At 41.4% G+C, this 26,603-nt stretch overlaps 1 protein-coding gene across 1 annotated transcript in view; it reads left to right on the plus strand.

The window, feature by feature from the left end:
* The window catches only part of ARHGEF10 (Rho guanine nucleotide exchange factor 10), a 269,684-nt gene that overhangs the window by 67,909 nt on the left and 175,172 nt on the right, over window positions 1-26,603 (plus strand). Inside the window, exons 3-4 of the mRNA XM_077487769.1 lie at window positions 13,518-13,670; window positions 25,476-25,775. Of these exons, the coding sequence (XP_077343895.1) occupies window positions 13,518-13,670; window positions 25,476-25,775 (453 nt within the window). The remainder of the gene's footprint in view (window positions 1-13,517; window positions 13,671-25,475; window positions 25,776-26,603) is intronic.

Raw genomic sequence — 26,603 nt, forward strand, 5'->3', positions numbered from 1 at the left:
AAAACACACCCTGTAAGGCAAAGGCATAATGAGCTCATTATGAATAACTTACCTGAGAATGAAGCCCCTGAAGCGGTCCTCCGTCTTCCTATTCACCGCTGCCATGTATCCCGGAGCGACTTCCGGGTCTCGCTTCTCCGGGACACTCGAATATCGCCGCGGCCTGCCCAGTGCGCCTGCGCGCTGCTCTCTACGGCGCATGCGCCATAGACAGCGGTGGCTGTCTTCGGGTAAATATCTCCTAAACCGTACAGGTTTAGGAGATATTTCTTGGACCTACAGGTAAGCCACTTTCAGGACCTTTGTAACTGTGATAGGTAGTGAGGAAGTGAAATCACAATTTTACGCTCTTAGAAAGCCTGAAGGCAGTGATTGGTTTTCGGAGTCCTGTACATGGCTAGGTTCCCAAAAAGTCTCACATGTGGCATCCCTGTTATCAGGAGAAGCAGTAGAATGTATTGCGCACAGGAGCCGACACTCGCGGCATATCGTTACGATCTGCGGCCTGCCCAGTGCGCCTGCGTGGCGCTGTCTACGGCGCATGCTCCGCAAACAGCGGTGGCTGTCTTTGGGTAAATATCTCCTAAACCGTACAGGTTTAGGAGATATTTCTTGGACCTACAGGTAAGCCTTAATCTAGGCTTACCTGTAGGTCAAAGTGGTTTGTAAGGGTTTACAACCACTTTCAGGGCCTCTGTAACTGTGATAGGTAGTGAGGAAGTGAAATCACAATTGTACGCTCTTACAGAAAGCCTGAAGGCAGTGATTGGTTTTTGGAGTCCTGTACATGGCTAAGTTCCTAAAAAGTCTCACATGTGGCATCCCTGTTATCAGGAGAAGCAGTAGAATGTATTTTGGGGTGTAATTCCACGCATGCCCATGACATGTTTGAGCAATATATATTTGGTGACAACTTTGTGCAAAAAAAAAAAAAGTTTGTAATTTTCACAAAACTTGTGGCAAAATATAAAATATTCTATGAACTCAACATGCCTATCAGCAAATAGCTTGGGGTGTCTACTTTCCAAAAAAGGGATAATTTGGGGAGGGGGGGGGGGGGGGGGTTTGAACTGTCCTGGCATTTTATGCACAACATTAGAAGCTTAGGTCACACATCACCCACTCTTCTAACCACTAAGACAAAGTCCTTTCTGACACTTTTTGTTTTCATGAAAAAAATTTTTTTTTTTTGCTAGAAAATTACTTTGAACCCCCAAACATTATATATTTTTTTTAAAGCAAAGGCCATACAGATTAAAATGGTGGGTGTTGCTTTTTTTTTTTTCACATAGTATTTGCAAAGCGATTTTTCAAACGCGATTTTTGTGGAAAAAACACCCTTTTTTATTTCAATCTATATTGCCCAAAAAAAGCCTTTAAAATCCTTTACAGGTTACCACTTTAGATTTACAGAGGAGGTCTACTGCTAAAATGACTGCCCTCGATCTGACCTTCATGGGGATATCTCACATGCTTGGTGCAATTGCTGTTTACATATGACACCAGGCCGTCGCTTGCGTTCACCTTTGCGTGTGACCCTAGATCTCTCTGCCCTCAAAGCATCTGACCACACCAAGATTGGTGTGATAAAATGTTTTCCCAATTTACCAATGGCGCTGTTTGTCTGGCGAAACCAAGTCATGAATTCTCATAGCTTCTGGTTTCTTAGGCCATAGAGATGATTGGAGCCGTTCTGGTCTCCGATCAGCTCTATGGTCAGGAGAGCCCGAGACAGGAGAGCCTGAGAAAACCATGGAAGATGGTGGGAGGGGGGGCTTTCCCTCCCACTCCTTGGAAAGGCAGTCTAGAGGCTAATTAGCCGCTAGGATTGCTTTTACATGAAAGCCGACCGCTGGCTGAAAAGAATGATACTAAGATGTTACCTAAACCTGCTGGCATCATTCTGGTATAACCGCTCAAAGTCCAGCAACATACCAGTACGTTACTGGTCCTTGTTGGGCATATATTGTAAAGATGGATTGGTGGGTATGGCCACCATTAGAATACCGACCCTTCATCCACTCACTTCTAATGATAAGCAATCATGTCCCATTTATTTAAATTTTTTTAACTGTGGTGGTGAAATCACCTCCTACAGCAAACGCTGTTGCTGTCAAGATAAATAAATCAGTGCTGCAGCTGAATGGCTTACCTGCTAAGCAAATGATGGTTAGCAATAAAACAAAGTAACATTACAGTATAAGAGTAAAGCCGAGTACACACGGGCGGACTGTATGGCCAACTTAGTCCGTCAGACAATCCGACGGACAGTCCGTCCTACTTTCGAATGAACGGACTTGACCACACACGGATGCACAAACAGTCCGTCGAAAGCTTGCGCGATGATGTGTACAGCACGTATGACGGGACTAGAAATAGGGAGTCCAATACACAGCAATGCAACCTTTCGCCGTGTAAATCCTTTCTGAGCATGCGCCATACTTAGTCCGTCGAACTAGCCTACTGACGAGCGGATTGTCTGCTGAAACCAAAGTATGACGGACAGTATTACGGAAATTCCGAAATACTTAGTACGCCAGACTGTACGCTGAAAAAGTCAGCTGAAGCCCACACACGAGCGGACTGCCCGCTGAAATGTGTTTCGACGGACTAAGTTGGCCAGACAGTCCACCCGTGTGTACGCGGCTTTAGACATACCATACCTGAAAAACAAATACAATAAAACATAGTAAAAATAAAACATTCCTGTTTTAAAAAACAGGAACAATAGAGCGAGAACAATATATATAAAACAATAGTGATCGAACAATAGAGCGGACAATAGAGAACGGACATAAGAGAGAGAACAACAGAGAAGAAAAATTTAAACCACAACTTTTTTGGGCTTTTTTATGTAAACATTTTTTGTGTTTGTGTTTTTTTGCACTTTTATATAAACTGTAAACCTTCCAGATTACGGTCTCTCAAAATGTGATGGCCATCTCATTTTTTGAGACCCTGTGTAAGTGTGCCCTACGACTGTGTAGTGCTGTACCCTACGCTGATACTCCACTAGTATGTGCTAGCGTTTGATGCAGAGAGCAGGTTGGTCAGGACAAGAGGGACAATAAAAGCGGGTGTCATGCCTAAGTCTGTGTTTTCTGCAGACACGACATCTTCTTTGGGGTGTTCTGTTGGCAGGGGTACCAAGGAGGACATACGGAAAATGCCTCTCATGTAGCGGCTCACTGCATTTGCATGGGAAGGTGGGCCATAGCACAGTCTGTGACGATCTCTTACTGGTATTTTAGGAAGGATCCAGTTCTTCCTGAAGCTTTGTATAGCACAAAAGCATTCAACAGAGCCAATTGGAATAAATATACAGACACTTTTTATATACCAGCATCTGGCCTTACGGGCAATTAGGTACAGCGCCAACAACTGGTCGTTGAGGTCCACCCCTCCCATGTTAAGGTTGTATGGGGGGTTGGACACAGAGGGACTGGTCTCCACAACACCAGTCACTATAGGAATTTGGACTGTCGTATCTGCGTGAAGGGAGAACAGAACGAAAACGTTCTGTGAATCCCTCCACTTCACTGCTAACAAATGATGACATTTCAAGCAGGCTCTCTCCCCCCCCCATCTAAGTCGGGACTCTATAAGCCATTGGGGGAAGCCCCGGTGATTAGCTCTCATGGTGCCATGTGCACCAATTCCACAATCAAAGTGGCACGCTTATGTAATAATTATCTACGTACAAGTGGTACCCCTTTCTGAATAAGGGTGACGCCTTATCCCACACAATCTTACCAGCGCTCCCTATGTAGTCTGGGCAGTTCTCCGGCTCCAAGTGATTATCTCTTTCCTCGTAAACCATAAAACCATATGTATAGCCTGTACCCTGTCACAGAGCTTATACATTTTGACTGCATATCTGGCACGCTTGCTGGGAAGATACTGTTTGATAGACAAGTGGCCAGAAAACATAATCAGGAACTCATTGTCATTGAAATGCATGAACCGCAAGATCTGCTCATATCGTGTCCTGGTCATGAAGGAAAAGAACACGGGCATATGGTGAATTGGGTCAGTGGACCAATATGACAGCAACTCACTTTTTTAACTATACCCATGAGGAGAAACCGTAATAGGTTTCCAATCTCTGGCAAGGGTCAACTGGGGATTAGCGCCGATGAATTGACCAGCATCCAAATTTCTTTGGTCCACAATAGATCTATAGAGATCTGTGAAAAACAGCGAAAAAAATTCAGCTGCTTCCACCTGAATTCTGGATTGGCCAGTGAATTCTGGATTGGCCAGTGAATGGGGGAAGTACGGGTGCTGCAGAAGTGGTGGGCTCCCAATTCGGATTGGCAAATGCAGCAGGAAGGGCACTATGGGCATGACGGGCCTGTGTTTATCTTCTTCTTGGTGGCTGTGGGATACTACTTGTGCCAGCCACCTCACCAGCTTGAACTGCACCTATGGGACTCGCCACATCACCAAGTGTTACTGCAGTGCTGGAATGACCAGGATGTACTAGGCCACTGGTGCTTGCGAGTTCACCAGAAGGATGAGCGGCACTAGTACTGCCTCTCTGCTCCATACGAGAGCCCTGTAGCTCTTGCGCCTCAACAGCAGAAGAACGGGGTCTGTCGATGGTCAAGCTCAGAAACATGTAGGCCTCTTCACTAGCACACCTTCGATTGGACATTTTGGCCTCTAAATTTACTGGTACACTAGTGAGAAAAAAGAGCACCTGACTGTCAGTGACTGCTTCAAACGCTACAAGAGAAACTGTTAGCGTTCGCAGGGATCAAACCTGACTGTGAATGCTGCAGTTATGTGTTTAGTGTTTTGTAAGTTGCACTGATCGATTGATACTGCACTTGGGTGGGCTGGGCTTGATGGAGGGGCTAAACACAAGTGCTAGCATGTTCCCGCTAACGCTTCATTTTTGGGAACCCTAAATTACTGGGGATGCTAGTATAGATCTGATCAGATCAGATATTGATCAGACCAAACCTCACAGCACTCTGCTTTGATAGTCTGGAGTCTCGAGATTTTGATGCATGGAAGTAGTGGGCTGGCTCTTGGAGTTAAGTTATGAATAATAGAAAAATGCTTTGATGGGTGGATTTCAGTCTGGAAGGGTAGATATTCTTAGGCAGGTTACATTTGCATATAGACTGTCCTAGACAATGTCCATATGTGATGCTAAGCCTTCATGACTGAAGCCACTAAAATCCAATGAATGAAATGGTGTAAGCAATGGACAGTAGTTGTGGAGAGAGGAAAGTTCTAGATGATGCTGGATGTCCTCCAGCCAGGAAATGAGGTGGGCTTCATGTGTCTTGCTGTAGCTTCCAACTGACAGTGTGAGAAGTGGTGAAATCAGACTAAGTGCTTTCAGTTCAAGAGAGGAGCATGTACAACTGCGCAAGACTGAAGGTAAGGCTGGAACTCAGCTTTAAATCCCCCTGGAGCTCATGCACTCTGCTTTTACTGTTCATTCTAAGAAACGGAGAGGTACTGACTGCCCGGGCCTAGCTTTGACCATTCCCCGATTTGTATCAATGGAAGCATGTTCATGAAGTGTTTATTAGTTAGATGTCTTGTATCATTGTATGTGTTTAGATCTAACTTCAATACAATTTTTCTGTTCTAGAGCCAGTTAAGTGTAAAAGTCTTCTTGTTTTTCAATGGTGATTTCTGGTCGCTCATTTCAGCACAAGGTTTGGCTCTGCTTGGTAGCTCATTGTTCACAAGTGATGTCTTTTACTAGAGCAGAAGAGAAAACGCTGGAACAGGATGATATGAGGGGGCAGCATTGTGGAAAGGGCTGAAGACAGAATATGAATTGTTCTCATCAAAGGTCCCTTGTGATTGCTGTATGACACCCTCTGAGGCCTTCATAAAAAGGAAAGATTATTTAAATGGCAGTCTACACAACACATCTTTGACAAATGCACATCAGTTGTTTGCTTCAATAGTAGTTAGATTGAAAACTGAAATTTTTTCCAGTTCCTTTTTAATGTTATGCTGCCACAATTCTCTTTTGTCCACTGTTAATTAGATTTATCAATCTGGAATTTATAATATAGTATAGAATTATTATACATCAATGTTCTTATTGTATATAGTGAAACCCCAGTTAGTTAAAGGATAAGTGCACTTTTGAAAGAAAATGTTACTTTTATATTAATGTCCTGTAATTCACCCCTGGCTGAATTAACCTGCATTAACATCCTCCACCTCGGCTTCTAATGTACAGTACCTCTGTATTAGATCTGTGCACTGTTCTATGTTTTCTTCAACTTGGGCAGAAATCCTGTTTGGTGCTGGCCATCCCTGTAACCATTGAACCCTGACTTGTATACGGCCATGTTGGAAACATGATTTTGTCTAGAGTTACTTTTTGAAGATGGACATCATTTTTTCCTGCTAAAGGGGTTGTAAAGGCTGATTTTTTTTTTCCCCTTAAAATTAGAAACATGTTACAGTACCTGCTCCATGCGATGGTATTGCACAGAGTTTTCCCTTACCGCCTCCTCTGAATTCCCCCCCCCCCGCCGCCGTCACTTTCCCTTTCTACTCTTCTTGCGATAGCATAGCAAGCCAGCTGCTGTAGGGGCACTGGTGCAGGCATGCTGGGCTGTGTGCATCCATAATCACAGGCAGAGTGGCTTTACAGTAGGACTTGTCTGACAGCAGCAGTAGCCAATGGCCTTTGAAGAGGGTGGTGTGTCCCTTCACTCCAATCAGCTCTCAGATTACACTTAGCTGTGTTCTCTATTTCTGCAGTGTGTGTGATACTGAGAGTTTGTGTGTAGTGGAAGGCTGTAAAGAGAAGACTGTAGAGAAACAGGTACCACTTATGCAAGAGGATTTGTTTAATCTCTGTGTATCACCTGAGGACAGGTTTGAGTTTATGTAAGGGTTTACCACCACTTTAAAGAGGAAGTAAACCCTGATGAGCTTACTTCCTCTTTTTTTCCCTGCAAAGGTAAAGCATAATGGACTACTATGCATCGCATAGTAGCCCATTATGTGTCACTTACCTGACACAGGAGCCAGCGAAGTCGCCGCTGTCCCCTGTAGTCCGCCGCATCCATCTTGCTTGTGGCGTCTCGCAGCTCCGCCGAATGACAGCGGCGAAGCCGCGATGACGTCACTCCCGCGCATGCGCACGGGAGTGGCGTCTCGCAGCTCCGCCGCTGTCATTCGGCAAAGCCGCGATGACGTCACTCCCGCGCATGCGCACGGGAGTCGACAAATGCGGCAGCTCCATTCTTGGAACTGCCGCGTTTAGTGCGCCTGCGCGCCGCTGTCTACGGTGCATGCGCCGTAGACAGCGGTGCCCGTTTTCGGGCAAATATCTCCTAAACCATATAGGTTTAGGAGATATTTCTTGGACCTACAGGTAAGCCTTAATCTAGGCTTACCTGTAGGTCAAAGTGGTTTGTAAGGGTTTACTTCCTCTTTAAGGTAAAAAAAAATCTTTTGAGTTTAACTCATCCAGTACAACACTGCAATAATAATTTCTTGTAAGACTTATTACCTATGCGCTAAAAGCATTATGGTGGATTTACAAACTGTTTAAGGGTGCTCTTATTAAACTCCCTAATAGGGTAATTATACATTTTGATAGATGGTTGTATAGATCTGTAATATAGAAGAGGGTAGGCTTAGTGTTTTAAATATATAGTAATTATATATGTTAATCTGTTTTCAGGACTTTTGGGTTGGATTTCATTTCATTCAGTAATGGTTTACAATACTTATGCAATTAAATCATGCCATCCATGCACTAAAACTCTTAACCCTGGTATAATTGCACATGTTTTTTTTTAAGTCTTCCTGTACTAAAAGTTTAAAATTTACATTTTATAAACGTCTGCTTTCGCAATTTGTGATTGGACACCCTATCCTCAGTCTAAATAAAAAAGGTCTTACCTATAAAATAAATTGATTTATAAACTGTACTGCACATTATGAATATGCTGCTTTGAAAGAGCAAAAAAATAAAATTGTTCTAGCGGAATATTCACATTCTTCATACTCCAGGGCTGCCCTCCTCCACTGCTGGTCCCACTGGTCCCATGTCCTCTCCCTGGTTAAATGATTTCTAGCGTCATTATACTAACATACTCTAAGCTCAGACCCTGATATGCTCTGGCATAAGACTGGTTGTGTTGCTGCATATGGTAATCCAGATATTCCTGGCCTGATTTGATCGATGTGGCAGTGACAACAGCTGGTGCGATTATTCACATGTACAGGCCCGCCTGAAGTTTGGAAGTGAACATCTGAATGATTCAGGGGAGAGGGGCTAAAGTGTTGTGGTCAGATGAGACCAAAATCACGCTCTTTGGCATCAACTCAACTTACCAGGTTTGGAGGAGGAGGAATGCTGCCTATGGCTCCAAGAACACCATCTCCACCATCAAACATGGAGGTGGAAACATTATGCTTTGGTGGTGTTTTTCTGCTACGGGGACAGGCCAACTTCACCGCATTAAAGGGGCGATGGATGGGGCCCTGCACTGTCAAATCTTGGGAGAGGACCTCCTTCCCTCAGCCAGGGCATTGAAAATGGGTCATGGATTGGTATTCCAGCATGACAATGACTAAAAACACAAGGCTAAAGCAACAAAGGAGTGGCTCAAAAGACTCAGAAGAAGCACATTAAGGTCCTGGAGTGGCCTAGCTAGATAGAAAATATGTGGCGGGAGCTGAAGGTTCGAGTTACCAAACGTCACCCTTGAAACCTTAGGCCCCTTTCTCATGTGCGGATCCGTTTTCAGCCATCCGCTTGCTCAGCAGGGGTCGTACCATTGATTCCCGGTGAGCTGGTAGATGACAAGTCAGATCTCCGCTCTCCTCTATGGGGGATCGGATGATTACAGACTGCCTGTTCACCAGATGGATGGAAAATAGGGTTTCCATCCATCTAGATTTTGCGGAGCAGATCAGGGCAGATCGGATGTCGGAGGACATGTCACTGCTGATATCCGTCGCTCCATAGAGATGTATGGAGTGACCGTTCAGATCCGCTGAAAAAACTGACAGGTGGATCTGAACGATCCGCTTGTGTGAAAGAGCCCTTAATGACTTGGAGAGGATCTGAAAAGAGGAGTGGGGCAAAATATCACCCGCCATGTGTGCAAACCTGGTGGCCAACTACAAGAAGTGTCTAACCTTTGTGATTGCCAACAAGGGTTTTGCCACCAAGTACCAAGTCATGTACTTATATACTTATTTCACTCATTTAAAATGCAAATCAATTTATAACTTTTTTTGAAATGCGTTTTTCTGGATTTTTTTGTTATTCTGTCTCTCACTGTTAAAATAAACCTACCATTAACATTATAGACTGATCATTTCTTTGTCAGTGGGAACATGTACAAAATCAGCAGGGAATCATACTTTTTTCCCTCCCTGTATCCCTTATACCTGCTGTTTTGCCGGCACAGTAAAAATATGCGAGTCTATGTACTACCAACAGCAGCTTCATATAACTACAGTTATAACAGTTATACCCATAAATATTAATGGTGTCTGTTACTTTTGAAGGGCATTAGGAAGTTCTCAGGGTCATGACAGACCTAGTTACAAATGACTGTGTGATTGTGCAATGTCAAAGCTATTTCTAAATAATGTTGGCCTCTTGCTCATTTACAGCAAGCCCAATTATGAGTGAGCAGATGGCATTTTTGGTTATGCAGTACTGTACTAGGATTGCAGAATTGTCTGTGTAGTAAATCCTTGAAGTAAAACTAAAGGCATAACTTTTTTTTTTTTTTTTTCATTTTTGATAGATTAAAAGGAGAGTTATAAACCCTGCCAGATTTTATTTCTACCTGTGTGCCAATGGAGAGTTTCCCTTGACTGCCTGTTTTTTATAGTCAAAACAGGAAGTGATAAGAAATCTCTCCAAAGTGAGGAAATCCCTGGTTGTCCCAATTGGAAGATTTCCCCTCTTCCTGTTCTGGTGACAGCCCAAAATTTTGGGATTTTTTTTTTCACTTTTATTCTAAATGATAAGGGTAAACAGGACAATCGTAGATGGGAAATCTCCCACCGGGCGGTGCACACAGACAGCAATACTAAACCTGACAGGTGTCCTAATCCCTTTTGCTTTTCCACTCCATCTTAAAAAGTGTTTAGTTATACAGTACTTTAATGCCACTGGGACCCTTTACAAAAATGAAAAGAAAAAAAAATAGATTATAAAGAGCAAAAACAGCCTTGTTAACCACTAGGCGTCCGCGCTATAACCGAAAGACGGCTACAGCGTGGACTCCAATTACCGGGAGGGCATCCCTGGACGTCCTCTTGTTTATTTCCCTTGGGCACAGCCAATCACAGATTGTGCTAAATGGCCAGTCACAGCAACCATTTAGCACTCGATCTGAGTGTCCAGTGAGAGATGATCTCATATGTAAACATATGAGATCATCTCTCATCGCCGGTGTTCTGACATATAGAGTCCGGTCATCTAAAAGTGTCCGCCCCTTACTGCACAGGCGCAGCGCTTGCACAGTACGGAGCAGAAGGAGATTCGGAAAATCTCAGAAGATGAACGGCGCCTGCGCCGTGAGTCGAGGTGCAGGCCCCCCCATCCAATTGGACATAGGGCTGCACATATTAGAGGACTTCGCTTACCACGCTTCAGGCACGGCTTCGCTGCGCTCGGCTCTTTTTTTATTCTAACTCTATGTCCACTTGGATGGTGGGGCTAGAACCTGCACTCACGGCGCAGGCGCCGTTCATCTTCAGCTATTTTCGGAATGTGGTTGTCCTTTGTACTGCGCATGTGCAGTACACAGCGGACACTATCCGACGGGGGACACTATCCGACAGGACACCGGCTCTCCCTCCTCGCACAGAGACAGCGTGTGAGGAGGGAGAGCGAATGGCTGCAGCGTGAGTGAAAGAAAAAAAATCGTCATTTTGCAAAGAATTGTGGGAAAAATGACAACTAAATACCTTGGAATGTCTACTTTAAAAAAAGGGGTTATTTGGGGGGTATTTGTACTTTCTTGGCTTGTTCGGGTCACAAGAAATGAGATAGGCCGCCAGTACATCAGGTGTGATCAATTTTTTAATGATTTGCACCACAGCTTGTGGACTCTCTAACTTTCACAAAGACCAAATAATATCCACTAATTTGGGTTATTTGTACCAAAGATATGTAGCAGTATAAATTTTGGCCAAAATTTATGAAGAAAAATTTATAATTTTCTAAATTTTATCACAGAAACTAAGAAAAATGCATTTCTTTTCAAAATTTTAGGTCTTTTTTCATTTATAGCACAAAAATAAAAAACCCAGAGGTGATCAAATACCACCAAAAGAAAGCTCTATTTGTATGAGCAAAAAGGACAAAAATTAATTTGGGTACAGTGTTATATAACTGAGTAATTGTCCTTCAAAGTGTGAGAGCACTTAAAGCTGAAAATTGATCTGGTCACGAGGGGGGGTTTAAGTGCCCAGTTGTCAAGTGGTTAAAGTGACTGTAAAGGCCTTTTTTTTTTTTTTTTTTTAAATAACAAACATGTTATATTTACCTCCACTGTGCAGCTCATTTTGCACAGAGTGGCCCTGAACCTGCTCTTCTGGGGCCCTCCCCGGTAGCTCTTGCGGCTCCTCCTCACATCTCATAAACCCCTGGGAAAAGCGCTTCCCCAAGGGGGTTACCTTGCGGGTGTGCTCCTGAGTCTAGCATTTTTTGCCGGACTCGGGGGGGCCCCCCCCTCCGGTGCCCACGTCATTGGATTTAATTGACAGCAGTGGGAGCCAATGGCTGCGTTTCTATCCAATCAAGAGCCGGGAGCACGTGGAGAGAAAGACAGCGTGTTCCCATCGACTGAATGAAAGGGTTCAGGTAAGTAAAACGGTGGGGCTAGGGGGCGGTGACTGACAGGTGTTTTTTTTCATCTTAAAGCATAGGATACATTAAGGAAAAAAAAACACGAGGGTTTACAACCCCTTTAATGTTTTCTTCCATTGTGTGTTCCCAGCATCCTCCGGGGTTATTAATTAACCAAGCTGTGAGAACATTTCTACTATGACTCTTACCTTGTATTTGATAGATAACATTTTTCATATACGGTATTTGGATTCAGTATTGAAATCTAGCTGAATGGGTAAATGCCATTGGAGTGTTTTAATCAAGGATGTGTATAATTTGAATCGTTTTAATTTCTTTGCTGCTTTGTTTGTTTTGTTTTCTGCTTGTGAAGTTTCATGCAATTACAGTTTCCAGGCTCTTTTACTTGTTTAGGAGTTTATGTGCTGCATGTGGCTTGTTTCACAAGTGCTCATGAGTGCTGTAAATGTAGGTACTGTACTTGTGCTAGAAATGTGTTGGAGAAATATTCAACAATACAATTTCTCCATAGAGCAGATAAGCTTGAAATGTATAAAAATGCATGATCATTTTTTTTTTCTCTGCTAAGCATTCATATTAAGGCCCCAGCCTAATGTGTGTTAATATACAGAAATGAAGCGTGTCCTACTAATGTAGCTGAGCTTCCACAAAAATGTGAACTAGCTACATTGTAATGAATGGTATTTTTTCTTTATGTTGCTGGAAAACAGACAAGTGCTGTGTACAAAACACATTCGAGATTGCATGGCCTCTGGCTATAAAAATAGTATGCATTAATATAATGAACATCTGTAAAAAGTGGATCCTAAGGCCCCTTTCACACCGGGGCGGTACGGGCATTGGCGGTAAAGCGGCGCTATTTTAGCATCGTTTTAGCGGCGGTTTTCGGCCGCTAGCGGGGCAGTTTTAATCCCCGCTAGCGGCCGAAAACGGTTAAAACTGCCTGCTGCAGCGACGCTTTGCCAGCGGTATAGCCGCGCTGCCCCATTGATTTCACCGCTCCAAAGATGCTGCTAACAGGACTTTTTTCACCGTCCTGCTAGCGCACCGATCAAGAGTAAAAAAAACCTCCGGCTTTCACACTGGAGTGAAAGGAGCCATTTTTCAGGTGCTATACAGGCACTATTTTTAGTGCTGTAGCGCCTGAAAAATGCCTGTGAAAGGGGCCTTAGGCTTGGTTCACAATAAGCAGACTACAAAGTTGCATGATTTTCAGTTCAACTTTGAAGTTAGACTTTGATAAGATTTTGATGTGACTTTGAAAGGACTTTTACACTCTGTGGCATTGAAGTCGTGTCATAGTTGGATCAAAGTAGTACAGGAACCATTTCTAAAGTCGGAACGAAGTAGTGCTAATTAAAACCGCTCTCATTGATCAACTTGGGATATCACATGTCACGGGACTTGGGGTCTCACAAGTCGGATCTCAAGTCGCTGCTGTGTGAACCAAGCCTAAGCATTTTCATATCTTTTTTTATTTTTTTATTTTTTTTAACCATAGTGTATATTTTGGGTTGTGAACCTTTACCCTGTATTGCTTCAGCACAAGGGACCCATTGAAGCCTGTATTGGATTAACTACAATAATGTTCAAATCCTTGCTTCTTTACAGCTGACTCTTTTATTTCTTTCTTAGATATGTAAAATTTGATTTTTTTGTTTGTATTTTTACTTCATAGTTTTTGAAAATGAATTAAAATTTCCTGAAGATGAAGAAGACGAGGGGGAAAAATTTGAGTTTGATAGTGGAGATGATGCTCCAGAAGCTGACAGACAACCCATTCAAACTGGGGATCTCATTGACCTGGACTTTAAACTTCCAGATCCTCCGGGTAGGATGATGTTTTTAAAGTGAATCTAAACAAAAAAACAGAAATGCAATACATTGAAGATTACTAGTCGTTGGTGTGGTATCTGCATTGGTTTTCTTTTTTCAAGTTTAATAATAATTTTGCAAATCACACACTTTCTGTTCCTGGGTGGCTCGGTCACTCCTTTACTAATCTAAGGAGGGTTAGGTTGTAGCTTACTTTTCTGATATGGACAAGAAACATGTCTGTATCTCTTCATCTTGATTACATGGAGAGGGGAGGGGGCAGGACAAATTGGTAATTTACAGGAGATAGCTAGCAAGGAAGATTTCCTTCTGTACAGCTCACAGAAAGTGACAAGGACTCTACATTTCTGGCAAGATCAAGATGCCAAGAAAACTAAAGCAGCCTTCATACGTAAGGACTGTAAGCTGCAGTATTTTGCATTTTTATTCTGAGGTTTGGTTATCTTTTAATATAATACTTTAGAAAAATAAGGATGTTATATTGACCATTTCCTCTCTGTGAAATATTTTTTCTCTTTTGTTCATTGACGGACACAGCTCCTTTAATTCTTGACCTTAGGGTTATCACACCACCTTCAGGAGAGGACCAGGCAGAACCTGTAACACCTGCAAAAACACAAGACTGCACAGCACCGCCCAGGGGGCGGTCCCTCTGGCTATAACCCCTCACCTTGCTTCCTGCAGCTCAGTTTTTTTCTGCCTATTGTAGGAGAAGGACCTGGCCCTCTGAGGGGACCATTAGTCCTGGGATTTTTTAATTTTTTCTAAAATTTTTGATCCTGTGATCTACAATCAACAGCCGGCTGGGCGACAGGCTGGATAATATAGATCCTTGTAGTCTCCTCAGCCTGGCCATCGAGCATGAGCAGACCCTAGCTATGCGCTGGGTCTGCCACGACATGCCCCTTCTGCTCCAAGTAAGAATAATAAATTGTAAGAATAATAAAAAACAAAATAAACACACTGACACTGTCCAATCCCCCCCCCCCCCCCAAAAAAAAGAACATTGTAAAAAAAAAACTATTGTTTAAAAGTAATAACAATTGTAAAAAATAAAATTGTAAAAAAAAAAAAAAAAACTACTGACACAGTCCACGCATATTAGTGCCGCTGTCACATGACATTAAAAAAAGTATCAGTATCAGCGAATACTTGAAAAGAAGTATCGGTACTTGTACTCGGTCTTACAAAGGTGGAATCGGGACAACCCTACTTCGAGGCACAGAAGCATATTCATAAGACATATAGCTGAACATTAGCTGGTGCATTTTTATATCGCATTACTTTGGATTTTGTATATTGTAAAGCTGGCCACAGAGTAGATTTTTGTTTGGAAATATTTTGTTTAGTCCCTTTTCACACTGGGGTGCTTTGCAGGTGATACAGTGCTAAAAATAGCGCTCCCTGAAAGAGCCGCTGTTGTGTCTCCAGTGTGAAATCCCTGAGTGCTTTCACACTGGAGCAGTGCGCTAGCAGGACGGTAAAAAAAAGTCCTGCTAGTAGCATCTTTGGAGCGGTGAAGGAGGGATGTATACACTGCTCCTGCCCATTGAAATCAATGGGGCAGCGCGGTTATACCGCCGGAAAAGCACTGCTGCAGCAGCACTTTGCTGTGGTTTTAACCCTTTTTTGGCCACTAGCAGGGGGTAAAACCGCCCTGCTAGCGGGTGATTATTGCCACTAAAACGATGGTAAATCTGCGCTAAAAATAGCACGGTTTTACCGCCGACGCCGCTCCCTCCCCAGTGTGAAAGGGGCCTTTAAGAAATTTTGATTTTATAATGGTTAGTGCATTCAAATCATCATTTATTTTAGACCACAGTGACAAGAAAACGTGAAGGAACAGGATGGAAATTATTTTCTCGAACAAATGAATTTCAAACAATACATTTTTTTTTCTTTGGGTCCGTTCATTCCAAAATCGAATGTTAAAAGTATTGTTTTTGAAGTTCATCAAGTGTACTTATTTTTCGTGACAATTTTCATGTGAATATTTGATCAAAAATCCGCTAGTGTATGGCCAGTTTAAGATTAGCAAAACTGCCAGCTGGAGCTCTCCATAGTGCTGATATGTTGCTCTATTTTTATTTACGGCATTGTTATCCCTAAATAAGGCGCAAATACTCCCCGTCCTGTATTCTTAGTGAACAACAGCTACTGAAAGATGTGAATGATATTTTATTTCATACCAAATATTATTTTTATTTATCATTTTATTGGAGAGGCAGCTCCCTTTCAATACACATACATCTGCTGTCTTGGAGTGGTGGAATTCAAGGTGAGCCATGCCGTGTTTGTATAATTATTTTTCATGAAAAAAATGAAAACTGATCTCCAACTGCTGAAAGTGTGCAATAACAAAAAAGCAATTTGGGCATTCATTTTTATGGGTATAATTGCAATTACATCTCATGCCAGGTTAGAAAGTGTTTAGCATAATCCAACATATGTCCAGGGATTGTAACATTTGCCAAATGGAAACAAAGTGAAGATTACAGTAGAGAAAAATGAAAAAGGGGAGGGACACAGATGTGTCCCCAGAAGGCAATCAACGGGAGAATTAACCACAGTATGATTGAAACAAGATTTTAAAGCTTTATTGGTGAAATACAAATCACAGGTTAGTCCAGCTAGGGCGAGCAAAAAGAAAATCTCCTTCATTCATCCCTAGTGGATAACATTCCCACAATGCAACAATTCAAGAATAAATACACTGTAGAAATAACCACTTTGTAAAATGTAAAAAGCGCTGGACACATGGCCCTGTTATTCCCAGCAGGAATCACAGCCCGGGAGGGATGGTGGGCAAAAATATTATTGTGAAATGTCCTGCACACCATTACTCCTGGAGTTGATTAGATGGGCTTGAATTCAATGATATGACAATGTCCAAAATAGATGTATAAAAATTGAAATCGCACTCTAAAAGTCCATAGTGACAAAATAGCCAGACTATAGTTCAATGCAACAAATGGAAAATAAAAAAGCTTTATCTGGTAACTGGAAAGCATTGATCTGCCGGCACTGAACAGATATCCACAGCATGTGCGGTCTGCAGATCAATTACAAAAAAACACCACGCTTTGATTCAGGGCATTTCTTTTGAGTTTTCAAACATTGTAGTAAAACTGAAGAGGCCATATTCAGCTGTATATGACCATAAGAAAACATGGCCATGAGGTAACAATTACTGCAGTTGATCTTAATTAATTTATAGTGGACATGTAACAATTCCAATAGAGTCAATTGCAGTCGTCCCGGCAAAAAATGCAGTTAAACTTGTAAAGCAGATCTCTATTTCTTAGCATTACCTACAACACACTATTATAGAGAGCCACTCATTCAGAAAGTGTGGAGGGCTGTAGAGATCATGGTAACTTATAAAGTGCTCCAAAAGAGAGTAGCTGATTCAATGAAGATTTAACATATCAGTCTCTGCTACTTCCAATGGGTTATACACAGAACAAGGAACGTTTTTAAAGGTAATGTTAGCCCAGATAGGGACGTCCTTACTGAAGTCATTGCATTCTGAACCAGAAAAGACTTTTGCTGCTTGTGTGTGTTGCTGCTGTAGTCCTTAGCAGTAGCTGCGGTGGTCTTGGTTTTGCCGTCAATTCACCCGGAAGAGTGTAGAGAGCAGGTCCGGTGCATTGCCCAGGAGAAGGGGCTACGGTGGCCTATAGATGGATATCATGATAAGTATTGTCCAGCATTCAGCTGCAATTGGTGCAATTGGTGGAAATACATACCTTACTAGCCCGGGGAGGAGATCATCGAGGAGTGCAGAGACATGTCAGCGCTAGGCAAACGTTGACACATTTTGTACACTAGGAACGTGTCATTATTTAGGGCAGAGTATTCAGTCACAATCAAACCACATATTAATACAATACTTGTGGTTACACCTAAAACGACAATACTAATACAACACTGACAGGGCAGTGTCTAAAACAGATGAATTTTGACAATACATAAAAATATAGTTTGAAGGGACCGTGCCCTAACCGTTATTTTCACTTTTGACAACATATCACAAATCATTAATTCATATGTGGATGGGGGGGGGGGGGGGGAAGGGGAGGAAAGAGGGAGGGGGAGTGAGGGGAAGGGACATTTAGGGGGAAAGGTGGAAACAGAGGAGGAAAGCTAGAGCAGGCTTGGAATTTTAGGGTTCCAGAAAGGCTTGAATAGTGAGCTGAGCTTGAAGATCTAATGGCTGAATAGTTTTGAGCTTGAAGATCCAGAATTTCTCCTTTTTTGAGGAGCATCGTGTCCCCTTCTGGCAGAGAGATTAATGGAAAAGATTCCTCTCAAACCATTAACAATAAATATGGGTGTGTATCTATCACAGGGTGCTATCTGTGGATACACTAGACAAGAAACTAATTGCCACGTCCTAATCGTAACTTCGAAAAAATATATTATTAGGGAAAAGGGAAGGGGGAAAAAAAGAAAAAACCTACACACAAAAGACATCAAAGAGAAGTGTTGGTTCTGTTTGGACTTTTTAGGCAAAAATGAAAAGTAAAAAACAATATATTCAAAACTATTATTTATTTTTAAAAATATTTTTTTACATTTTTTTTTTTTATAAGAATGAAAACAAAACAAGGGGAAACACATCAAGTCTTACTTAATATCCTGTCAAGATTTATACAATCTACACAGAGTTTATATTCATTTCCATATAAGTATCCAAAAATTTTTTAAGAGCTTATACATTCATACAAGGAGTAAATGAGACAGGATATCAGGTATGAAACTAAAACTTAAATATGTTGTGGCGCTCTACATGTTTCGCGTTTTTTAAGCTTCTTCAGGAGCTTTAACAATTTTCTAAAATATAAAAAATATTTATATCAATCATAACATAAAACATTGCACATACATTTATTTATACAGTCTATCAATATATTGAGATGGGGGGGGGGGAGTGGGGAAGGAAAAAAAAGGGGCAAGGGAGGTGTTGGGACTGGGTTGTGTGTTGTGAGGACTCTCATGATTTGAAACAATATGGGAACGGATGTGACATTTCAATTTCGTGCATGTAGTGTAGATATTCTACTGAATTTACTTACATTTCTTCATGGGTATGCCCCAAGAGAAATGTACCAGAGGGAAGATAACCAGAGAATGTTTTTCCAAATAAATAGAATAAAGTAACCAGTTTTCAATTCAGGAAGACACTTCAATCTATGTATATGCCTGCAGTCTAGCATAGAGGCCCCAGATACCATGTAGTATGGAGTGGCCAGAGACGGCATAGGAAGGGGTTCTGGTACCCCGTATTCTGTGTAGAAGAAATAAAATAAAAATACTTTTTAGAGTGTTTGAAAAACGAGATAATAGGGAAATTTATGTAAGGTAGTATGCAAATGTATTCAAGTTTAATATAAGAAATTACTGGGAAAGAATTCACTAATATTAAAGGGTAGTGAAACAAGTGAGTATAAAAGGATTATAAATAAAATCAAATCAAATCATTTCCAACATCTCAATATATTGATAGACTGTATAAATAAATGTATGTGCAATGGTTTATGTTATGATTGATATAAATATTTTTTATATTTTAGAAAATTGTTAAAGCTCCTGAAGAAGCGTTCAGAAACACGAAACATGTAGAGCGCCACAACATATTTAAGTTTTAGTTTCATATCTGATATCCTGTCTCATTTACTCCTTATATGAATGTATAAGCTCTTAAATTTTTTTGGATACTTATATGGAAATACACTGGGTGACACAGTGGTGTAGTGGTTAGCACTCTCACCTAGCAGTAAAAAAGGTCGCTGGTTTGAATCCCAACCACGACACTACCTGCCTGGAGTTTGCATGTTCTCCCTGTGCCTGCGTGGGTTTCCTCCGGGTACTCCGGTTTCCTCCCACACTCCAAAGACATGCAGGTAGGTTAATTGGCTTCTGTCCCAAATTGGCCCTAGTATATGAAACGGGCCTTGTATTGTTGGATCCTTGAGGGTAGGGAACGATGTGAGTGTGCAATGTAAAGGGATAGGGACAATTGTAGACACTCACTCAGGTTGAACTGGATGGACTGATGTCTTTATTCAACCTTACTATGTAACTATGTAACTGTAAAATGAATATAAACTCTGTGTAGATTGTATAAATATATATTTTTTCGAAACTCTCAAACCATGTTTTTTTCCCTGATGAAATGATACAAAGTGCTAAGCAATCAGGGTCTCTTCTTTGAGTCTAAGGCCGCGTACACACGGGCGGACAGTCCGCTCAAAATTAGCATGGACGGACATGGCCACACACGACGAACGAACAGTTTGCTGAAACCGTGCGCGATGACGTGAACGGCACGTACGACGGGACGAAAAATACGACGTCCTATACACTGCATTATAACTTTCGGCGTGTTAAGCCTTTCTGAGCATGCGCGGAACTTAGTTTGTCGAACAAGCCTACACATGGGCGGACTGTTCGCTCAAACAAAGTTTCAGCGGACAGTTTTTCGGAATTTCCGAAAAACCTTGTTCGTCAAACTGTCCGCTGAAACTGTCCGCTGAACGCCCACACACGAGCGGACTGTCCGCTGAAACACTGTTCAGCGGACAAAGTTGGGCGAACAGTCCGCCCGTGTGTACGCGGCCTAATACTTTTCAGTCATCCAGGATGTATAGGACCTTAGATGTAGCACAGTTAATAAAGGACCTAATGTCATATTCCTGTTTGAATCCTGAGTCCCTGAGAATCTTAGAGCGAGCAACAAACGTACAGGTTCCACAGTGGCCACAGGGGTACATGACTTTTACCTTTGGCATGTTAGTGAGCCAGTTCTGATTGCTGGGGCATACAAATTCAGACTGGACAAGAATATCATTAAGATTTCTTGCCCTCATAGCCACCATAAATGGTTTATCACCCACTACTTTTCTCAGGTCATCGGAACGAGTTAAAATATGCCAATGATCCGAGACAATAGACCTAACCTGCTGCCACTGGGTCTGTATGGTGTGATGAAACATACTGGTCCATCATTATCAGTCTTAGTTTCACCTCAAGGCACAAGTAGGTCAGATCTCATTTTATGCGCTGTCATTCGATTTTGGCCTTCTTAGTATTCTGCGTGAGTCACCACATTCTCTGAATCTTCTATATAGAAGTTCAGATTCATGACAGTAATCCTCCTCAGTGGAACAGTTCCTCCTATTCCTGAGGAGCTGTCCCACTGGGATCCCACGTATCAATGACTCAAGATAATGACTCTTGTAGGCTTGTAGAAGTGTGTTAGCAGCAGTTTGTTTCCTGAATGTCCTAGTCACCAATCTCCCCTCCTCAACCCTGATAGAGAGATCTAAAAAAGACATTTCATGGGGATCAGCTACATACCTGAGACATATGTTGCAAGTGTTACCTAATTCCTCCATGAATTCAACCAGTTCAGAGTTGGTACCGGACCAGACCATCATGACATCGTCAATGTACCTTAGCCAGATGAGTGCATGGCCAAGGTACATCGAAGAGGCAAAAACAGCTTCCTCCTCCCACCGTCCTAGGTGGAGGCAGGCATAGACGGGTGCCCAAGGGGCACCCATAGAAGTTCCATGTAGCTGCTGGTAATTATGACCCGCAAATTGGAAGAAGTTGTTTTTGTAGTGCCATTTCTAGAAGTTCAATAATGAATTCATTTTGTGCTCCCATGTTGGGAAAACTCTGGTCTAGAAAGTGATAAACAGCAAAGATACCCCATTTGGGAGGGATCGACTTATAGAGGTACTCCACGTCGATCCCACCAAGGAGGACATCCCCCGGGAAAACGTGATCGATAATCTTGCAGAGCACGTCACCAGAGTCTCATACATAAGACGGTAATGACTTGACCAAATCTTAAATAAGAGAGTCAATGTATTTTCCGACCCTCTCTAGAGGTCCCCTGATTGCAGATACAATCAGTCTTCCCGGGGGATTCTCCCTGTGTTTATGGATTTTGGGGATTTTGTAAAAGATGGGCAGATTGAAGTCCTCAACCCTTAGATACTCAAACTTTTAGTTGTGAGATTTGCCTCAAAAGCCATGCTCAATTTGTCATTGATGAGCTTAACCAAGGATTCAAAGGGATTGTGATCGAGTCTATTATATGTGGATTAGCAGCTAGTAAACAACGTGCCTCCTTCTCATATCCATCCACAGAGAGGAGCACCACATTGCCACCTTCATCACTTTGATGACAATGTCATCAGCATTCTGTATTTCCCTTAAAATCTTGCGTTCATCAATAGGCAGATTGTCAATAGTGTGATTTTTTTTTTTTTTTTTTTTTTTTTTTTTACAATCAAGTTTCTCGAAATCCTCCTGGATTAAGTCTAGGAAAATCCCAAGTCTCTTGTTTTTCCTGGGGCATAGTGGTAGAGCGAATCCTTAAATTAGCATTCCTTCTCCGGTTAGAGCCCCCGGGAGCTTCCTCTTCATCACTTGAGTCAGTGACATGAGTTGGTCAAGAGCTACAGCTTCGTTACCACTAGTTTCAATTAACTGATCATGTTTCCCTTTTTCTGAGTAGAGAGCTTTAAAATACTCTCCTCAAAAAAAGATTCAGATCACATAAGTTGTCCATTTCAACTGTAGGTGAAAAAGAGAGTCCTCTGCACAACAAGTGTCAATGTCGTTTTTCAAGTTTAAAGTCTGAAAGGTTAATAACCTTCAGATCCTCTTTAGTAGTACTTTCAGATATGGGATCAACTAAAGACAATGTCTCTGACTTATGGTAGTTGTACAATCTATTCAACAGACTTCTCCTTGAACTTTTTCCTTTCCTTTTACTTTACTCCTTCCTCCTCCTGTTGTTCCTGGTTTGCCTGTTTTTAATATGTCCCTAGGAGGAAGAGGGGGGGGTCCTTCAACACCAGGGGACCGTCCGCTAAAAAAGTCAGTGTGATACGTTTCCTCCTCACTGGCAGAAGATTGTGCTCCAGTATCTGTATCAGAATGGTGATTCTGTCTACGCTGACGGGAGTGGCTCCTGCTGCCCCTTGTGGACAGATCAAAAATCTCATCTCTGACCCAATCATCAATGTCCCGCCTAAATTTGTTCTGCTTAGTGCCACTTTATTTTATTTTTTTTATGTTTTTTGTCTATCTCCTTTTTAAGAATATCATTGAATTTATCAAAGTCAACATTATCCTTTAGTGGCTCCAATTTAGCACAGCTTTCCGTAATTTGTAATTGTAATGTAGCCAACTGCTCTGTTTCCTCTTCAACAATAAGTTTCATGACTTCCAAGCCATGTGTGGTGCATTGTTTTTTCCACTTTTCCAAGATTCTCTCAGTGTGGAGGTAAGCCGCTGATACTACCCTTTCCCTTAGGCCTCTGGGGATAATTCTCCTGTTTATGTATGACTCTAGTGATAGGATATCTCACTTCTTGTTCAACGATTTTATAATTAGTTTTTTTATGTTCTTTGAACAGAGGTTTAATGTCATTGTGAACTGGGGGCTCAACCCCAGCTGGATCTAATTCAAACGTGGCCTTGATTTCATTGTCAAATTCAACACCTGGTTTATATGCCATACCCAAAAAAGGGAAATTTGTACACCATATACATCTGTCAAAAATTAATTAGTGCAAAGAATATTTCTTATAAAGGAACTATTTCACCAATAAAGCTATAGAATGGGATCCCAGATAGAAAGATGACCCAAAGGGGGTCAAATACAATCAGTAAACTATTTAAGAAAATATCGAAAATCCACATTCATTGGTATTATCTGTAAAAATACATATGTGTATATACCGTATCATCAATCTGATGGGATCCCTCTCTGAAAGCCGTGGGCTATATGTAGAGAGAAATGAAAAAGGGGAGGGACACAGATGTGTCCCCAGAAGGCAATCAACAGGAGAATCAACCACAGTATAATTGAAACAAGATTTTAAAGCTTTATTGGTGAAATACAAATCACAGATTAGTCCAGCTTGGGCGAACAAAAATAAAATCTCCTTCATTCATCCCTAGTGGATAACGTTTCCACAATGCAACAAATCAACAATACAAGAATAAATACACTGTAGAAATAACAACGTTGTAAAAAATCGCTAGACACATAGCCCCGCTAATCCCACCAGGAATTGCAGCCCGGGATAGTATTGTGAAATGTCCTGCACACCGTTACTCTTGAAGTTGATTAGAAGGGCTTGAATTCAATGATATGACAATGTGCAAAATAGAAGTATAAAAATTTAAATCACCCTCTAAAAGTCCTCCAAAAGATTACAGTAACCTCTCCTTGTAGAACAGATGTTGGCATATGTCAGGAAATATGCCTTATAACTTGGATAAATGTTGTCCAGCAAAAGTGTAAAAAGCACATGCATTTAAACCCATTGCAAAATCTCAGACAAATGCAAGATAGTATTTATTATGACATTTGATTAACTTAAAGCAGAGCTTCACCCAAAAAGGCAAACTCCACTTGTTTGCTTCCTCTCCCTCACTGCTGCCACATTTGTCACCTTTGGAGGGGGGGAGGGCGGCAAAGTCCAGAAGGAATGGTCCTCTGAAGTCTGCAGGGAAATAGACACTTGCAGGAAATGTTGAAATCTTTGGTCCACTGCAGCACACAGTGCCTCCTCTTGCTGACCTCCACATCACTATATCACTCACTAATGAGATGTAGGTAGACAGGAGGAATCACTGAGGGAACCAAGGAGATTGACACTTCTGAACGTTTTGGCTTCCCAGACTTCGGAGAACCGTTCCTCCTTCGTGGAGCAGTGTCAGCGGCGCAGGCAATGGGAAAGATAAATATTTACAGTCTTTTTTTTTTTTTGTGCAGGGTATGCCTTTGGGCACTTTTAAAATACATGAAAGATTTTCTTTGTTAATAATTTTTTTTTAAATTTAAATCCTCCTTTTATCAAAAGAAATTCAACCGGTTATAAATGCTTCATTGTGAAGTTCACATGAAGGTACATCTAACATGTTTGCTATAAGTAAACCAATATTTCATAGGTAATTTAAAGGCTCAGTAAAATTTTAGGAACATTTTACACTTGTATTTTGGGTGTAACATGTAACTTGTTCCTAAACCTCCTCAGCCCAGAGTTCCTTCCCTTGACCACAGGGCAGGGGTTCTTCTCCCTGCAGCTGTTGTAATTTTTTAAAAACAAAGACCTGTAAATGTATAAACTTCATGTCCCATCTTCCTCTGTGGCAGATAGACTTGCAGTTTTCAATGAACTATGAGCACGCCTAAAAGCCTATACAGAGAACTGACAGGAGCATGACATTGCACCTCCAATCCACTGATCGCAGGTGCAATGCTTTTCAGGCTCCTTAAAAAAAAAAAAAAAGTGCACAGGTTTTTTCATGCAAAATGTGTATTATTATTATTTTTTTTTTAAAGGTGTACTTAGCCTTTAAACAGTAGAACCCTTAGCCCTGGTTTATACCAGTGCAATTTGTCATGCAATTTGACAGTTCAAAATCACATAAGTCGTACCCCTTTGCCGGCAGTGGAACTGTTCAAATTGTTGCGACTCAAGTCGCAGCAACTTTGAAAAAGATTCCTGCACTACTTTTTTGCAGTTTCATTGCAACTTGCATTGAGCTGTGTTAAATGAAGTCGCAAGCCACATTGAACGGACAGCTTTAAATGGCCCTGAAGTAGCGCAATTTCAAAAGTGCACTGGCGTAAACCAGTGCCTAAGGATTATCTCACCAAAATATAATTCTTATTATATTTGTATATTCTATATTTTTTATTTGCAAACGTGGAGTTATCATTTAATTCTGTGTATTTTTATTTTATTTTATTTTTTTGCTATAGAATTAGATCAGCCAGATAGTGAAAACATTTTACATCAAGATCTACAAACAGAAAATGATTTGAGCACAGCTCCAAGAAAGGTGAACCCTTACTCTGTTATTGACATTGCACCCTTTCAAGAAGGTGATTCTGCCACATCTCAAGAGCCTGATTTAGTGGATGGCAATACAAGTCCTCGAGTGCCAAGTGGTTATTCCGTTCCTGTGCCATGTGGGTATGCTGTGCCATCTAACCTGCCTTTGCTGCTTCCAGCATACTCTACTCCAGTCATTATTCGCAACATATCTGTAGATGAACAAGGTAAAACTGAATTATTATTTTTTCCCCTCTGCTCTCCCTGCCTTTAAATAGAGTAGGTAGAGAATAGTTAAGACCTCTGTCCATTTTTTTTCGCTGTCTTTTCTCTCTCTTTGACATCACTTCCTATCCCAAAAACAACGTGGGATTTAGGATTTCCCTTCATTTTTTTGGGACACTGTTGTCACCAGTACAAATAGAGGGGTGCATTTTCTCAATGGACAACAGAGGTTCTGACCCTTCCCAACACCATTAAAAAAAAAAAAAAGTTTCACATTTTATTAAAATACTGCTGATGATACAACATAAGGAGGAGTTAGATGCTGTCAAAGTGGCTACGACAATTTTTATTGAATTGTTTTCTAAAAGGGCTGCAGTTAGGGAAGAATTTTACACATAACAACTTGATAACAAATAATGTTGTTTAGCAAGGAACGTACATTCCACGTTTAATATTTATGCTATGAAAATTGGTGTGTGCTGTAAATTGCCTCCAGAATTTCTTCTTACCAGAGGCTGCCATTTTGCTGAAGCCCAGACCCTGGAAGTTAATTGTGTAAAATTTTTTAGTTAGGTCGTCTCATTATAATCCTGAGTGTGTATTAGATGATTTCTTAGCAAAATCAAAGCGAGAGGAGATTTTGAACTTAGGTTTGTTAAAGGAAGATTCCGTTGTGGCATTGCAAAAGTAGACATATTTCTACAGATAGACTGCCCTCATCACGCTTCACCAGAAACAAAATTATGAAGTTATTGTTCTAGTTATTACTCTCTGTGAAGTCAAAAAATTCTTTATTGACAATATGCATTTCTTGAAATTCCCTATTAGCA

This window comes from Lithobates pipiens, unplaced genomic scaffold (assembly GCF_037356315.1).
Source record: "Lithobates pipiens isolate NorthernLeopardFrog02 unplaced genomic scaffold, aLitPip1_a1.2 Scaffold_18, whole genome shotgun sequence".
Lineage (NCBI taxonomy): Eukaryota > Metazoa > Chordata > Amphibia > Anura > Ranidae > Lithobates > Lithobates pipiens.